At 47.6% G+C, this 18,491-nt stretch overlaps 1 protein-coding gene across 4 annotated transcripts in view; it reads right to left on the bottom strand.

Annotated features, from left to right (window-relative positions):
- The window catches only part of TEX11 (testis expressed 11), an 853,291-nt gene that overhangs the window by 208,026 nt on the left and 626,774 nt on the right, over positions 1–18,491 (bottom strand). For all 4 annotated transcript variants that reach the window (XM_078640006.1, XM_078640005.1, XM_078640008.1 and 1 more), the window contains one exon: positions 3,333–3,373. In XM_078640006.1, the coding sequence (XP_078496132.1) occupies positions 3,333–3,373 (41 nt within the window). The remainder of the gene's footprint in view (positions 1–3,332; positions 3,374–18,491) is intronic.

Genomic DNA, 18,491 nt, shown 5'->3' on the forward strand with positions numbered 1-18,491 from the left:
GACTGAACTCCTGTTCTGATGGTAAGAGAAACGAGGCCAGGCACTGTGAGGTACGCAATATAAAAGACGTACTGTCAGGATCGACTTTGGGAAAAGAGCGGTAGATGGCATTTACTTTTTCCACAAAGAAGCTGGCTAACAACTCACAGTGAGCAAGGGAGCAGATCTCCGTACTTGGAAGTCTGTTCACTGTGAGCTCCTTCAAGACTTCAAAAACCAGTTTGGATGGATTGGAACTCGCCTGGAACTCCACAGCATAATAGTCAGCTCGAGCCCGGCAGACAGCTCTATGATACATCTTTACCTCAGCAAGGTAGCACGCTTTTAGATCTCTGTCGTAGTTCTTCCTCCATGCTCTTTCGGCTCGACGGCAGATGGCTTTAGCCCTTCTAAGTGCCTCCGAATACCAGGGAGTAGGCTGAGAAGATCGATTTCTACTCCAGCTGGCCGGGATTAATACATCAAGCGCTTGAACGATCCAGTCGCACAAGGCGTTATACCCCGTTGCGACGTCATCCGTAAGAACCAGAGGTGTAATGGCCAAAAGACGATGGAAGTCCTCCAATTTGAGCTTTTTCCAGGGTCGCCTGAAAGATGTTTTTTCGGGCTTCCAAGTAGAACGTGTTACCATTGTAACAAAAAGCTCAATGAGGTGGTGGTCGCTCCAACCCATAGGTCTGGGGGGAGAAACCTCGGCCAGTTGAAGATTTGTGAAAACCGGGTCAAGAATATGACCTCCCTCATGGGTGGGATGACGGACCAGTTGGGGCAGTTGTACTGCTTCAAGATCGTCAAGCAAACCTCTGACCATTGGTAACTCCGTGGCATCGAAGTGGATGTTAAGATCGCCGATGATGGTGATATTGAAAGAGAACAAAGACAGAGAGCTGACCAGCTCAGGAAGAGCTTTCCTGAAAGCACAATCACTTCCCGGGGGACGGTATATCAAGAGACCCGACAGTGTTTGAGTCTGACCAATGCTAATGGAAAAATGGGCGCACTCGGCGCCAGCCAAGTCCATAGGCTTCCAGATACAGGTATAGCAAGTTTTAAAGGCCACAGCTATGCCTCCTCCTCTCCCCTTACGGTTCAATGTATAGATTGCGTAACCCGGGGGGAGGGCCAGATTGATAATGGCCATATCTTCATCTCCTAGCCAGGTCTCCGTCATAAAGAAGACATCAGGGCCCTCTAGCGAGATAAGCTCAAAAATATCTCGATGATGTTTTGAGAGGGATCTAACATTGTGGTGCCAGATTTTAATGGCATTAGGAGGAGGGAGTTCCTTCTTCCGATGTAATAATGCCTGACTGGGGGCCATCACTGGTGCCGAAAGTTCCCACCAACCACATGGGCAGGTATGGGGACCACTCAGAGGATGGTGAGTCGAGTGCGAGCAAATAGGCAGATTACGTCTGATCTGACAGAGGGCATGACTAGAATACCGATAAGTCATGCTAGAAACTCGCAGAATCCAGCCGCGACCCGCGCGTCCTTAGCGCGGACGGGCGCTGACGGGCAGACTCTTGCTCGACTCAGGCACGAGTCAGGCGCTACCGCTGCGCGTCACCGCTGCGCGAGAGTGGTGAGGATTAAATAGAGGCTGACCTGCTCTGAGCACTAGAGCGCTCAGGCGAATAACGCTAAAGAGGTCCCAGTCCCACCCAAGATGGCGGAGGACGCCACGAAGAGCCGGTAACTAACCGATTAAATCCGCTCAAAAAGCGGTGGGGGGCACAAATTAGAGTGCAAGTGTGTGGGCGCTATAAGGATGATGATAAAAACAGGGTCTGCCCTTTACATTGCAGAGGACGAAACATCACCTCCTACTCAGTAGTCCGTCCTACTCTTCAAGATGACAATGATGTCGAAGAAGATCTCAACCATCGACCAGGACACCCTCCAAGAACTGCTCGACTCCATAGGCCGCCATCAAAAAAATGGGGTGACCCAATTAGCCAGCCGACCTGGGTGGTCAATATCATTCAAAAACCGTGGTCTCCAACTATTCCTTTTTCGATAATGAAAATTCGACAACCATTTGAACTTTCTCTTATTTCAAAGGCACATATCACAAATTACCCTGATCAATCAATGCCTGTTATATCCACAAAAAAAACAACCAAAAGCAACAACCAAACAATCATTTTATGTGGGGCAATTTTAATTCACTTCATTGCATTTCTAACTGTCTCAATAAAAACATATTAAGAGTTGCCCAAAGAGGGATGTGCAAAAAGGTAGAGTTGTAGTGTGCTAAAGAGATAGATTTCAGAAAGAGACACAGCAATAATGAGATTATATTTACAAAATCTTATAAACAAATGATACGTTTTCGTTATACAATTCTTTGGGGTCCTGGTGTGTTAACGAATAATTTGAACACAGTTTATTTTGTTTGGAGATATTACTTCCAAGCTAATGTTGCACCAATTGTATTAACAACATCATCCAGGACAATTTAAAGCGTCGACGTTGCGACTCGTCTTGTGGCCTTATGGTGGTTTAAGCCGTGGCCATGCGAGTCTTCATCAGGACTACAGTTTTGGGCAACCCAGGGGAGCAGTATAGGGCCCCACTGGTAATGAAAGGGAAAACACTTAGGCTATTATTTCCTGTTCAATTGGCGGTAGGATTAATACCTTTAAATCAGATGTAGCTGGCGTTATTAATACTCCAGTACTCTTGCCGCTTCAAATTCAAACCGGCCCGGACGTTGCCTATCAAAATATATGGCAACACACGCTAGCTTCAGTCCAGTCACTCCGGTCAAGAAACCTCCCTGCCGGTTACGTGAGCGAGGGGGTCGCTAATTATATAGATGCTTTACAGGGTCAAGCATCAAGGTGAAGTCCTCATGTCGACTCACCCCTTCGTTTCCAATCTGCTTCAATCCTCGCTGCTAAAAGCCGTTTCCCAAAGCTTCCACACGAACGCCGGGTCCGTTCGTTAGGATCAATTACCCTCGATGTAAATCAGATGGCCAATGAAAGTTCTACCAAAACACGCAAACACCACTACAGAGTAACATGTTCATTGTAAATGCAGATAAGATTGTTATTGCTCTTACACCACACTTTCCTAGATATATTTGACAGCAAATGTTACTGCTACTCGACAGGAAACTTAGAGATAGAAATGCCCTATCTTTGCGGCATCAGTATCCACAATGCAGTGAGGAAGGATCACATCTGCACAACACTGGAATTCAAACCACCTTCCCTTATGCATGCGGTCTCTGAAGTCAAATCACGTTTTATTAATTGTGAGAATAAAAAGGACTCTTCATGAAGGTTTTAATGTTACGAAATTGAGAATGGAGGCTTGCTTACCTGTGTTGAGGTAGGATGCGAGAAGAGTAATATCACTATTCCTAAAGCAGGAGTTAAAGTTGTAAATTAATTTTCATCATATTTGAAATCACTTATGTGTTAGTCATTTTCCTTCACTATTTGAGAATATGAACACATGCAGTATGTGTATTTTGTTTTTTTATAATAGACTAAGCAGAAAGAAGTGGTTCATTTCAAGTTTATTAATGTTTAGAAAATTGTCTTTAAGACAATAAATACATATAACACACATTAAAATTTAACCCCAACCCTACCACCCTCCCAGACTATTCCAAGGACAAAATCTCGGACTACTTATGGGACCCCACAAGCTCGCTATAAACATTAAGAGTAAAGTGCCCATGTGTCACTATATATCACTTCATCTCTCCGTCCACAGGATGTGAGATCAGTTAATCTAATAACTCTAAAATCTACAATAGCACTTGCTATCCCAAACTTATTTTTAAATATGTTGCTAAGGCACGTGCCATGTCTAAAAATTCAATATTCGCTAAGAGTGCCAGTGCTTTATCACGTTGATATATATTGTATTTTAAAAAATCAGTTGTAAAATCAGACATCAAACCACATAGAAATGTAGAAAATCTACTGAAAAATTAACATTAAAATGTTGACACCTTAATCTACACATGGACAATTGTTCTCAGCATCCAGAAGTGGGTTAAATTCCTCAAGCTTCAGGTACCACAAATTCAAGGCAACCCGAAAATGTAAAAACAATAGGGCAGTTGAGCATTTGTCAATGCTGGTATATATGGGAACACCCTCTGATTATTCCAGGACTCCATCATATAATTTGCTGAGTTTTTATTCTTTACATACCCTAAATCAGACCACCATGCCCCTTTCAATGCAACTTTCGATAGGTGGGAGGCCTCAGTCATCTTGAATTTCTCCATTTTTAGAGCCACAACAATTTTTCCTCATCTACTCCTGACCTGCACTGCCCATCTTAGCTCACTCCTTGCAATTTAATTTGCACAGAGATGTGATACCTTATGAACCTCTGAGACCCAGAGCTGATCCCAGAATCGCAGGGGTGATTTGTAGGCCAGGTAATTCCAAGCCTGCAAATCCCCTTCCAATCTTATCGCTGGGCCCATCACACTTTTTGGTAGACCTAACAATTCTTCAGGCATTTATCCTCACACTTCTCCCAGCTTGCCTCAGTGCTTAGAGTCAATAACTCTGCCCCATATAGGCATTGAGAGGGGACCATCGCGCTATAAGCGAGGTTCAAGACGGCCCACCAAAGGTGTTCTTAAAAAATACTAGTCCTCCTATAGTTGAAGCTGCACATATCTCCACAGTTTCTAATGTAGAGCCCAGTTCAAATTTTTAGTGAACATCATTCCTAGGTACTTGTACTAGGTTACCACCTCCACCATCCTATTGTCCAATAAACAATTATATGGTTTCGAGTTTTCCCCAAAAGCAATTATTTATGTTTTTTTCCAGATTAGCTTTAAGTTTGTTGGCCTCACAATAGATATTAAATGAATGCGATTTCCTCTGTGGGCCTACTTGAGTCAGATATCAAATGGTGAGGTCATATGTAGAGGAAGCACAATATGTGCCTGCCCAATTGTCAACGAAAAAGATTTGGTGGTAGCATGGGCACTGGGGAGGTCTGTGAGAAATAAAGAGACTGACGTAGGGGCCAGGACACAGTCCTGCCTAAGTCCATTTTCTTAGGGGTCATCTTTTCAATAAGGCCTCATTTAAGTCAAGCTCGTCTTGGGTCCAGTTCTGTGTATGTAGTTCTTGGAGTATTGCTAATAGGCTAGTGGGAATTACAAGTTGATGTAGCTTTTCCCACAAGATACAATGATCCACAAGATGAAAGGTTGAGCTATGGTTGACAAAACAACACAACAGATTCCCTGTCGTTTCCATTGCCTTCTGCCCCAAAACCCAAAAGCTGTAACAGTGATCAACTACTGAATGCCCTTTCTAGAAGCCTCCTTGTTCCACTGGGGCAATGTCATTGCATGCGATCCAGTTCTTATGAGAGATAAGAATTAATTTTGAGTACAATTTTGCACCAACGTCAAGCAGGACATCCGTATCCCTTTTTTTTATATAGGTTTGATTACTGCACCCTTCCATCCTGGTGGACCTTGTTATGGATCCAAAAACATTTGAGAAGAAAGTTGCCCATCACTTGGGGTTGGACTTTAATACAATTGCTGGAAGATTATCCATCCTTATTCCTTGCTGCTTTGATTAGATTTAGGGAGGATATCAGATTTACTACAGAATAAATCCAAAGACTCCTCCCCCAATGTAGGCCAATTTCCCTTCACAGCTACCTTTCTGTCCTTACAGATATTGCTTAAATAGGTAGCCCAAGTATGTTCTGGTACTGTACACCTTGAAGGTGACTCCAACTTACTCCACCATCTCTGAACTAACTTCCAACATGTTTTCATACCCTTATCATGGAGGGGGCTAATCATAAAGTCCCAACTTGACTAATAATAAGCAATCTTCTTAGCACTAATCAAGACATCATACTCCTTTTTTATAAAGTTCTCTTCCATTAAAAGCCCCCAAGGAGAGACTCCCCCTTCCTACTGCCACCGAGGGCAGGACCTCAGCCACTACGGGAGAAGGAAGCCCCTTCTTCCATGGCCACACTAGGAGGAGAGACCAGGCCAGTGTCTGGTGAAGTGTCCTTACCACTGGCATCAGTCAGTTTCTCATACCAGTTATCCTCGGCCAAGGGCTCCTCAAGGGAGTAAGGAGAACAACAAGAATCCTCAGATCCTCCCCAATGGTATTCTCCACAGTGCCTCTCGCAAGAAAGAGGCAATGTTTCTAACCAGGAGTGTATTGGCCGGATCGGAGTCTGGAAAGACAATGTGGTTGGCACTGCAGAGGAGCGACACCGGGAACAGTGCCAGTGGAGCGGATTACGGTGAAGGTCATGGATTCTGGACCGGAATCGGTCTGGATACAGAAATTGAACCAAAGTGCGCCAGTGGAGCGGATTCCGGTGAAGGTCATGGATTCTGCTTTCAGCGCTTCCTAGCTGCCGCGCTTCTTATCTTGTTGCATTTTTAAGCGTTAACTATACTTTGTTTTAACTCTTGCGGCGCTCGGACATTGCGCTTACCTTGTTCAGCGCTCACCCTCTTGGCCGGAAATATTTACTCCTCCAATATTCGTGTCGGCGTCCATAGGCCGGGGAAACTTGCGAGGCATACCTGCAGTATAATAACACACTTCCTCGCACTCGGCGGGGATCAGGAAGACTTAGTCGGGTCCGACATCTTGGGTTGGGCAGTGAGGTGAGGTACTCCGCGGCCATCTTGCGTAAGGCAAGAGGCTAGTAGGCGGTCCTCCGCACTTTGGGGGCTACTAAAGGAACTTCGAAGCAAGGTCAGTCAGAACCTGCTTTCAGCGCTTCCAGCTGCCGCGCTTCTTATCTTGTTGCATTTTTAAGCGTTAACTGTACTTTGTTTTAACTCTTGCGGCGCTCGGACATTGCGCTTACCTTGTTCGGCGCTCACCCTCTTGGCCGGAAATAATTACTCCTCCAATATTCGTGTCGGCGTCCATAGGCCGGGGAAACTTGCGAGGCATACCTGCAGTATAATAACACACTTCCTCGCACTCGGCGGGGATCAGGAAGACTTAGTCGGGTCCGACATCTTGGGTTGGGCAGTGAGGTGAGGTACTCCGCGGCCATCTTGCGTAAGGCAAGAGGCTAGTAGGCGGTCCTCCGCACTTTGGGGGCTACTAAAGGAACTTCGAAGCAAGGTCAGTCAGAACCTGCTTTCAGCGCTTCCAGCTGCCGCGCTTCTTATCTTGTTGCATTTTTAAGCGTTAACTGTACTTTGTTTTAACTCTTGCGGCGCTCGGACATTGCGCTTACCTTGTTCGGCGCTCACCCTCTTGGCCGGAAATAATTACTCCTCCAATATTCGTGTCGGCGTCCATAGGCTGGGGAAACTTGCGAGGCATACCTTCAGTATAATAACACACTTCCTCGCACTCGGCGGGGATCAGGAAGACTTAGTCGGGTCCGACATCTTGGGTTGGGCAGTGAGGTGAGGTACTCCGCGGCCATCTTGCGTAAGGCAAGAGGCTAGTAGGCGGTCCTCCGCTCAGCGTAATTAGTATTTTAGGATGGACAGACAGACGCGCTGCGGGCGCGTCGTAGGCGCGCCGGAGGTGCGCCAGAGGTAAGCCCGTTTGCGCCCATTCGCGCAACTGACGCGCTTAGGGCCGCTACCTCTGGCCCCTCCGGCCTACTTCGCATATCCTATTCCCGGGCTGAGCTGTTTAGACTCAGACCCAGTCAGAGCCCGTCAAGGCATCCAGCTAGTGCCCAGGCATCAACCAATAGGCAAATCTCCTGTGGGTTGCTTAATGTCAGATCTCTCTGCAAGCACCACACGGAGATTGCCTTCCTTATTGACTCAGAAAATCTCGATGTCCTCTTCCTCACAGAAACGTGGACTCGGGAAGACTGTGAGGTTGAGCTGGGCCTTGCCTGCCCCGCTGGCTATAAAATTAGTCATATCCCGCGCACGCTCAATCGAGGAGGAGGTATCAGGTTTATTTTCAAAGACTCGCTGACCCTCTCCCAGCTGAAGATTCGAGAGGTGCCAGGCTTTGAACTGATGGGTTTTTCGGTCAAAAAGCAGGAGCTGACACTTTGTTCGGGTGTCCTATGCTATCGACCTCCAGGACCGGCCTCTTCAGTCTCGCTCCTTATTGATCTGATCTATGAGCTCTCCAGCTCTCACTCCAAGTCATTGATTCTTGGAGATTTTAATCTGTGGGCTGGCGGCCCATTGGATAAGGCATTCTCCTCCCTTAGTCAAGCCTGTAAAGACATTAGCCTGGAACAGCTGGTGAACGACACCACGCACCGGAAGGGTCACACCCTGGACCTAATATTTGCGGATCCACAATGGGTATCTATGAATGAGATTAAGTGCCAGTTTTGGACAGACCACTCCCTGATTATGTTCTCTCTTTGTTTAGAGGACCACACCGTGCGGGAAGCTGGACTACCTCAGGCCAAGTTAGGGAGACCTTGGTCCCGAATACTTAACATCTCCCCACTACCGAGTATTTTAGGTAAGGACTTCAAGCTTGGCGGTTCAGCTGAGGAGAGCTATACTCTCTTCAGCCAGTCCATCACGAGTTCACTGGATAAACTGGCACCCCTCCAGATGTCCCGAGGGAGGGTGAACCGTGCTAGTCCTTGGTACACGAGTGAACTACGCCAGCTTAAACTTGGCTGTAAACGCGCTGAAAGAGCGTGGAGGAAACGGTACTTAGACTCGGAGAAGGCCGTGTTCCGGTCCGCCTTACAAAAATACAAGGCACAAATCAAGATAGCTAAGGCGGCTTATTTTGAATCCTTCCTGAATCAGGCCCCAAACAAGGTACAGGCTCTTTTTAAGATTGTTAGGGACCTCGCGCACCCTGTGTGTGCGACTAACATCGTACCTACATCGCAAGCTCTGTGTAACTCGCTTGCTGTTGCCTTTGAGGAGAAAATCTGCAACATTCTGGAGGGCCTACAGGTCCCAGTTAATCTTACCACTGGTTCGGGAACTCCGGAGGCGATGGCCAGTCGACCCCTGCAGAGTGGCTCTGACCTCTGTTTGGAAGCTCCGGCCTCGCCTTCCAGTCGACCCCGACCAGAGGCCCATGCACTCAGCTTGGGAGCTCCGGCGATCGAGTCCAGTCGACCCCAGCTGAATAGCTTTTCCATCTCCACTGGGTCGGGAACTCCGGAGGCGAGGGCCAGTCGACCCCTGCAGAGGAGCTCCGACCTCTGTTTGGAAGCTCTGGCCTCGCCTTCCAGTCGACCCCGACCAGAGGCCCAGGCATTCAGCTTGGGAGCTCCGGGGATAGAGTCCAGTCGACCCCAGCTGAATAGCTTTCCTCTCCCTTCTTTGGAGGGGTTTGGCAGTCTGGCACTTTCGATCTCATCCGGCTCGCCTCTCGACCCTCTCCCTCCAAAATTCTGGAGGGTGTTTCAGGAAGAACTCATTCAGCCTCTGCATTCTATCTGCTGCCAGTCGTTTGAATCAGGGACTGTACCAGACTGCTGGAAGAAGGCAGTGGTCTCCCCGCTCTTAAAAAAACACACGCTCGACCCTGCCTGTCTTTCCAACTACCGGCCAATTTCCCTGCTCCCCTTTCCCGTTAAAATCATGGAAAAACTGGTTACCCGCACTCTGTCCGGCTTCTTAGAAGGAAACATCTGGCTGGATGAAAGGCAATTTGGTTTCCGTCCAGCTCATGGGACGGAATCAGCGCTAGTGACCGTGTTGGACAATCTACGGACGCGAGTCGACAGTGGTCGGGCAGCCTTTTTGGTGCTGCTCGACATGTCGGCCGCGTTCGACACGGTCAGCCATCCCACCTTGATTATGAGGCTGGAAGAATGCGGGGTTAAAGACAAGGCCAGGGACTGGCTGATCTCCTATTTGGACAATCGTCAGCAACGGGTATCGCTCCCTCCTTTCAGTTCAGAGGAGCGGAGAGTAGGACAAGGAGTACCTCAGGGCTCTGCCATCAGCCCTATACTCTTTAATATCTACCTCCGCCCTCTGGTCCAGCTTATTACATCATTTGGGATCTCCGCATTTAACTATGCGGATGATACCCAGCTGGTCTTTTCTCTGGAGGGACAGGATGCAGTCCCTTTGGAAACTTTCCATCGCTGCATGCAGGCCACAGCGGAATGGCTCCGATTAAACTCGCTGCAGTTTAATGGGACTAAGACAGAGGTCCTATATTGTTCCAATGATCGAATCCCTCGGATTCTCCCGGACGACTTTTGGCCCCCGTCTTTTTCTGAGACGGTGTCAGCTGCACAATCAGCGCGCAACTTGGGTGTCAGCTTTGGGCCCAACTTACAGTTAGATCTGCACGTAAACAAGGTCATCTCGACGTGCATGATGCTGATTCGCATGCTGCGCAAAGTCTTGCCCCTTCTTCCTGAGCAAGCCAGACCAGAAGTAGTACGGAGTACCATCTTAAGTCGTCTCGACTACTGTAACGGACTACTTCTGGAGGCCCCGATAACACTCCTGGGTAAGCTACAAAGGGTGCAAAACATAGCGGCCAAACTCGCCCTCTCCCGCCCTTACTACAGTTCATCCACGGCAGCGCTACAGGAACTCCATTGGCTGCCGGTCCATCTACGCGTGCATTACAAAGCAGCTTGCATCGTGTTCAGGGCTATTCATGGTCTTGGCCCGGTCTCTTTGCGGAAGATGTTCGCCTGGTACCTTCCATCCCGAGCCTTACGCTCCTCTTCTTCAAGGCTACTTGTAGTTCCGCGCTTCCAGAGAGTGAGGATGGGTGGTCGATCCTTTAGAGTAGCGGCGGCCAAGCTCTGGAATTCCCTGCCGATATCTCTGAGGAATCTTGAGGACCTCCTAGCCTTTAGGAAAGCCCTAAAAACTTATCTCTTCCCAAGGTCAGGCTAAGCTGCTGTATTCTGCTGGCTTACGGTTCGAAGCGCCAGGATGCCCTTTGGGTGACAGGTCTGCGCTCTATAAGTATACCACAAATACAAATACAAATACAAATACAAATACAAAATTCTGGACCGGAATCGGTCTGGATACAGAAATTGAACCAAAGGGCCAACTTGCGCCAAAGGCAAACCGCCCTGCAGAAATCCAGTCAGGGCATTCTGAACCCCCATGGACAGAAAGAGATACAGAGGAGTAGGGTTGGTAAATATAAGCAATTTTGCCTCATAAAATTCCCTCACTTGGGCAGTGGTTTTTCAGGCTCTGGGAAAATCTGGAAGGCAGGAGCTGACCCAGGCGAAGTATGGGAGCGGGGCTTAGATTTGTGTCATCCAGCGCCTCATCTGAAGACTTTGCGTTAAAGTCAAAGACTGCTTCCACTCTTGGCCTTCTTGTTCTTGTGGGACTTACCCAATGAAGACTTTGACTTTCACAACGGCTAACAGGAACAGCTCCGAAAGTGTACCTGGGACCCCTACGTGACAAGGACTAGGAGCTGAGCAGAGTCGTCTATTGCCAAGCACCAGAAGTGTCAAAGCACACTCCTGAACTACCTTGGGGTTAATCGCATGGCAGTCAAAGCAGGCCTGGGAGTGGTGTCTGGTTCCAGGCATCACAAGCAAACCAGGTGTGGGTCTGTCACAGACATCTACCTGTGGCAGGCTCCACAGGGTTTAAAACCCATTGGTTTTGTTAGGGGACACAGTGAGAGCATAAAGTGCAAAAAATGTAGACAAAAAGGTAGAAAAAAATGATTGAGGAAGCTCTTCCGGATCTGTGCTGATGGTGCAGAAAGAAAATAACTGATGTCAGCGTGGTGGGGGGGTGCCTATATAGGTACTGCACATCACATCCGGCATGGTAGAAGCAGATGATGCCGTCGCGGAGCTAATCAACACCACTTACTATCACACTAAGGTACTGCTCAAGATTTTTCCGATCCAGTCTGGTGCCTGGGGAATATTCTATGGTAATGAATCTGAGGCTTGAAGTCTCTATCAGATTATGTCAATTCATTGTATGTGGGACTTCCTCAAGGCCCCATCCAAAAAAAAACAAGTTAGTTAATTACCTGTAACTCCAGTTCTTCAGCGCTGGTATTTTTCATATATCCAAATGCTTGAATCATTCCCTGTCATCAAACTGAGAATCCTGAGTAACTTTAAATCGTAGTAAACAATGTTGAAGTGACAACAGGACTAACAACAGTTTTGTTTAGTAGCACATGTATCTTATTAGAAACAACCCAAACTTCAGCCAATGAGACGGAGGAGCTGAGATCTCTCCCACCACTAAGTGCCACCCAAGCTTACATGTCATAGCACAATAGTGAAGGATGCACAGAAGAGACAGTGAGTCTTTGACAAGGGAGGAGAGAGAGTAGCATGTGAATCTATGAATACCAGTACTGATAACTTGAGTGTCGCCAGGGTGTTGTTTTGCAATATGGAAAATCGTTCAAAGCCAGTCAGTTCACAGTCCAAAACCCAGGATTGAGGTTTAATTTGATTATTTTTTATTTTCAAGAATCAGTTGATTAGTCCTCCTTGAGTAATTCATTCCTGGCTTGTCTCAAGCTTAGTTTTCTCAGACTCTTGACTGCCTTTCTGTTTCTCTTCACAGATGCAGGCATTGTCGGACTGAGAGACCCTCAGGAAATGACAGGCTGTACAGGTAAGTGTCCAGTTCCTCACTTCTAGAGGTTCTTACTATATTCCCTATATTAGTGTCCTTTTATTATTCCTCTTAGTATGCCCTCTCTCCTTCTCGGGTTACTCTCTCCCTCGCTTTTGCTCTCCAATTACTTCTAGGATACTTCCTTTCTTTCTTTCTTGGATCCTTTCAGACGTAACCTCTTTTCCCTTAAATTAAATGTTCATCTCTACTAAAATAAACTACAATTGATTCTCCCTAATAAGCAGGGGATTCAATTTCTCCCCACAAGAGATTTCTACTATTGCCTTCGGTAGTATCTTTTAGATTGCCTTTCCTGTTGCTAATCTCGCTCTGTCCCTCAAACCAGTGAAAAAACACAAAAAGAAAATATGCCACGAAATAAAAAAAACAAATGATTCTGTCTCTTTTAGAGAGATTAGCACCTCCACTTCTTTCACTGAAGTTTGGGCAGTTCTAAATTAGATGGGGGTGCTGCTAAACAAACACTCTTGTTGGGCTTACCAGTGCACTGTTTGAAAGTAACGACTAGTTGGTACTAGATATCGCAACGCCTCTATTGCCATTATGGCATATTTCTTGTTACTTCTTTCTTCCTGCCAGAAGTAAGAGGGGAGCATGTGATCACTGGAGTATTATCAAAGTGGTAGTAGATCACAGGCCACAGTCTGCAGAGCTGGCAAGGTGAGGTTTGTGCTATCCCCCAATCCTGCTCTTCCTAGAGCCATATTTAGAATGTGCTGTCTCACAGAGCCCAAGGATGCCACATGCTGCAGCATACATTACTAAAGATAAGAGAGATCTGAAGCAGTGACAATCCACTGCAGCTCTCTGCTTACTTATCTACAGGAGACACATGACTACAGCTAAGAGGGATCTGAAGCAGTGAGAGTCCACTGCAGCTCTCTGCCTGCTTCCCTTCAGGAGTCAGCAGCAGCACCCAGTTCTGTGCTTCTTTGAATACTGGAGGAAGGCAGACTCTCTTCCTCAACATTTACCTTCTTTGAGAGCCCCAGCCGCTTCACCACAAGTTTAGGTATAGGCAAACAAGTTACTTTCCTTCGGTAATGATGTGTCTGGTAGAGACACAGTCTAGTCGCAGATTCCTTAACTTAGAATATCCTCCAGGCGTCAATCTGGATTTGGAGATTTTTCAGCAGTACCTCTGCGCGCCGGGGATGTCATCGCATGGCTCCGCCCTTACTTTGTCCACGGATATGACGTCAGTGGAGCCATATAACTCCCTCCCCGCACACTGACGTCTGTTTTCTACTGTGAAACTGTTCCGCGCCACAACGCGGAGCCACTATGAAAACTATGTGAGTGTGGAATCAGTGTGCCAAAAAATATTTAAAATATTAGAAACAATAATGACAATAAATAGAAAATGAGAAACATTACCATACATGTTAGAGAAAAGCACTCGAGGGACGGAAGGGAGAGAGAGCAAAGAACTCGCCTCTAGAAACAGTCTCGCATGAGATTTCTTAGGAAGCAAACAGCGTTGGAAATGAATGTGAAGGTAAATGACAAGCAGTGTACAAGCAGATGAACGTTACGGTAATGAGTAACATGACCATAACAACATGACCGTTCAGGGAATTGACTACATTTCTGCAACAACAGAGAATGTGCAACCATACGCACTATAGCAGACCAATTTAAAGTAGTATAGGCAAATAGACCCCAAAAATATCAGGGTAGGGAAGGAGGTAGATGGACGAGACCAATCTCCACACTGGAAGATCCAGGGTGTAAGAACGCGGATGGATAAATTAGCCCACCTCCCAAGTATGAGATTGTGCAGGGAACCAACAGGTATACCAGAATAAGACATCCTGACCTGGGAAGGATGAGAAGTAGACAAACAAACAAGAAGACGGAGACCAGTGGGAGAAGACCAGTGGGTAGACCTCAACCTGAAAAGGCCCTTGCAGAGCGGGGAGGATGGGTGGGCGTTAAGGAATCTGCTGCTAGACTGTGTCTCTAACAGATACATCGTTAGCGAAGGTAAGTAACTTGTTCATCTGATAGAGACATCTAGTCGCATATTCCTTAACTTAGAATAGATACCAAAGTCCTTCCTCATTGGAGGAGGGTATGTGACTGGAACCCACCAAGTTCCAAAGAGAACTAATACGTCAAAAAGATCGCCTAAAACAGGTGGGGACAGCAAGTGCAAGCGCAGTTGACACTAGACCCATGAGTCTCTGTTAAAGAGCAGTAAAAAGGGAAAGGCAATGGGACCACAGTCCATCAGAGGACAGTACAAGACGTCCCTAGTCCAAGAAGGGACAAGGGACGACCACAGAAACCAGAATGGTCAGTGCACAATGGAAGAAAATTCATAAGCTTCTGTAAAGAGAAGTAGAAGCCAAACTGTGTGCAGGATCTTGTGGATCTGTCAAAACAAAGAAAGTCCCAAAGAAGGACAAAACAGCATGACAGAGTCAGAACATCCAAAATGAGCATGCACCACAATGGATGTCAGGAATGACAGGTGTAGAGACAGATGGCATTTCTGTAGAGATATATAAAACCATGAGAGAGAGAGAGAGAGAGAGAGAGAGAGAGAGAGAGAGAGAGAGAGAGAGAGAGAGAGAGAGAGAGAGAGAGAGAGAGAGAGAGAGAGAGAGAATAAGAATGAGAATGAATCTAAGGCTGAGAAACTGAAGTTACTACAACCTGGAAGGAACAGAGGGGGTGTGCCTGCTCGCAGTGTGTTTAGACAACATGAGAGATATATATATATAGATACATATACATATGTTGCTTTGTTTGTATAAGTAAAATTCATTTTTTTTTTAAAACAAGTAATACTCGAAGAGCATGCCCAAGACAAATACAGAAACCTGCACACTAGGTACCAACAGAACCGATGTGAACCATAGCAGGACAGAACATACGGCAAACAGTAAATCACTTACATATACAGGCAGAATATGTATATATAACCATTTACAGACACTGTATAAATGACCAAGTGCATCCCTGAACAAGGAAACTGCTAAGGATAACATTGGCAGAGGCCATGAGCAGAGGAACCTGAGCCCCTGCAGGATATGAGGTCCTGCCTGGGAAGTGCGCAGGAAAAAGGAGAAAACAAGACTATGTGCAGTATCAACACGTCTGCCGTAGAACCAACTGCAGACCAGGAAAAAAAACAGAGAGGGCCTGTCCACAGACAGAAGCATTTCCTACCGCCAGAGATTAAAGAGTAGGTCGCAGCCAGCACTGTGGCGCAGTTCGGACCAGCAGGCACCAGTACCTATGAACATATGTGTACCATATACCGTGCCAGAACTGGATTTGGAATATAAACTGTTTCGGAAGTGAAACAGAACAATATGCACGGCAGTGGTAAAAGGGCCAGGGCAAGTAATGAAGACGTGAAAACGCTGGGGCGTGCCAGTCGTGGCGGAACCAAACGAATACCATGGAGAAATCTGCCTCCACAGAGGCAGAAGAGAACTACAGACCAACCGTAAAAGACAAACATGTAAGCTCCAAAGTGAGCTACATCACCCTTGTAGGTTACACCAGAGGAGAAGTCCAACAACAGTAGGCTGCCATAACGCGAGAAGTCTATGGCATGAACAATAGGAAAATTGCCCAGAGGGAAGAAGAGGATAATCCGAAGAGGACCTCGCAGGATCTTCAGGAAGGACCCACACCATCCAGGAAAAAACAGGTTCAGGAGCATTGTACACAAACACACAACCTAGGAAGAACACTTCCCATGGCAGGGTAGAATGGCTATACAATAACGGATGTATGACGTTACAACGCATACTTTTACTCCGCGTACCATTACAACGCGGTATTTACAACGAATACCGTTACAACGCATAGCGCTTTGGGGTGCTGGATAGTGGTAAGTATAATTTACTATTCTAACTCCAGTCCCCGTGGACCCTAGGGAAGGTGTTGGATAGTAAATTAAACTTACCTCTTATCCTAGAGCGCCCCCCAGCGCAATGCGTTGTAATGCCATGCGTTGTAATGCCCGCGTTGTAATGGTAGTGCGGAGTAAAAGTTGCGTCGTAACGGGTGTATACCTACAATAACCAATGAATACCTCACACAGGGTATGTAACATCCCTATAAAAGGCAAGGGAATACCTCATGAGACTAGCTCGTAGATAGAGGAGTTGAAAATAAGGGCAGAAACAGCTGTCCAGCTGTACAGACCATCTGGGAAATATCAGCTTGAACCCAGGGACGGATACCAGAGAAAGCAGTGACAATACTGCAACCAATGCAAACAAGATTAGAAATCCACGACAAAGGACTAGATCAACGGAAATTAAGGAAAACCAGACATGAGATGCTGGACCGCTGAGACCGCATGACTGTCAAAAAGGTGAGCCCCCTCAAAAGGCAAATCTCGAAGACGCTCCTGAAAGTTTTCAGGAAGCTCCCATCCCGCAGCTAACGGCGACGCAGAGCCACTGACCTGTCCATAGCCCAACTCACAGAGTCAGTGATGTCCATGGCTGACCGAACTGAAAACTGTGCCAGTTCTCGGCCACCTTGGAGTGTCCGAACCAGGTCAGCCGAGGGCCTTCCGAAAGAGAGGGAAGGAGGCGCTCAACTGAGTCCCAGAGGGGAAAGTAGCTCGTGCAAACACACAGGACGTGTTCATGGATCGTAGGGCTGAGCTCGTGGATGCAAATATATGTCGACCACATGTCTACAACCATTAAAACTCCCTAGTATGTGGAAGTAAAGGATGAGAGGAAGAAGGCAGCGAGTCTAAGGCTGCCTGGACGACCAGCCCTTGAGCCCTAGGGTGGGGGGACAAACAGACAGGGTCATCTGGAGCCGGGCGATGATGATGTGCGACAGCACAATCCACAGGGTCTCCCGATGAGGGCCTTGCCCAAGCCCCTAAAGAAGGTTGTACAGCGACCTGCCAAAAGGCAGCAAGGGCTCGACATCCGCGTTGCCCTGGTGGAGCAGATCCAACAAGGGATCAGAAGGCAGAGAGACTGATGGAGGATGGCTCTGTAGAATGTCAGCGGCTTTGTGAAAAACCCTCTCAAACTCCGCACTAGCCTCCGTGGCCATTCTAGGTGGCGACAGCAGATCTTCAGTAGGGGACGGTTGCATGCTAACACATCCACCAAAAGCCAAAGACTCTACAGCCCAGGGAGGACCAAGGGCATGCAAGCGCTCCACAGGAACACGTTCTGGGGAACATTGAAGCAACAAGGGGGAGGGTGAACCCCCAGGGGCTCATCCTCCACGAGCAAAGGAGCAGCATGGGACGTCACCGGCGTCGATCGACGTTGAGACGACGTTGCCTCAACATCGACAAATGTCGAAGGAGACCCTATTGACTGGTGTCTGGACGGCGTCGACCAGACATCCACCGCAATAGGAGACTGCATTTTGTGATGGTGGCACCTCTGAGACAATTCCCCTGCTGCGGCCGCATCAGATGTTATCGCAGGGAGCCCCACAGGACTGTGCCCTGACAGCGTAGGTAGACTGCAGCCTGATGTCTGACTTGGAAGCCCCACTGTCCTGACTCCAGACATAGCAGCGACTCCGGAACCGGAGACAGGGCACTCGATTGGCTCCTAATCTTAGTCCTTATCTCCTCTGTGGGGCCTGAAGGTATGCCAGGCAGAGGGGTGACCCAAAGATTGCCTGCAAAGCCTAAAAATAGGCTTCCATCTCGGTCCTGGTCGCTCTAACACCAGGAAATGGTGGGTAGGTGGGGATCAACTGCTGAGGTGCCGTGCCCGGTGAAAACCGGGAGCAGTGGGCATCAACGTCCTGACTACGTGAGGCTGACGGCCTCCGTGACTTCTTCTTGTGCTTACCTACTTGAGGAGAGCGACGTCCGCGGAAACGACTCCGTGACCTGCACAGGACCGCAGCCTCCGATCAAGCTGGAGATCGGCAACGCTTGGACTCCGAACTGGACATCTGGGCAGAC

The sequence above is a fragment of the Lissotriton helveticus genome, chromosome 4_2, assembly GCF_964261635.1.
Source record: "Lissotriton helveticus chromosome 4_2, aLisHel1.1, whole genome shotgun sequence".
NCBI classification, from domain to species: Eukaryota; Metazoa; Chordata; class Amphibia; order Caudata; family Salamandridae; genus Lissotriton; species Lissotriton helveticus.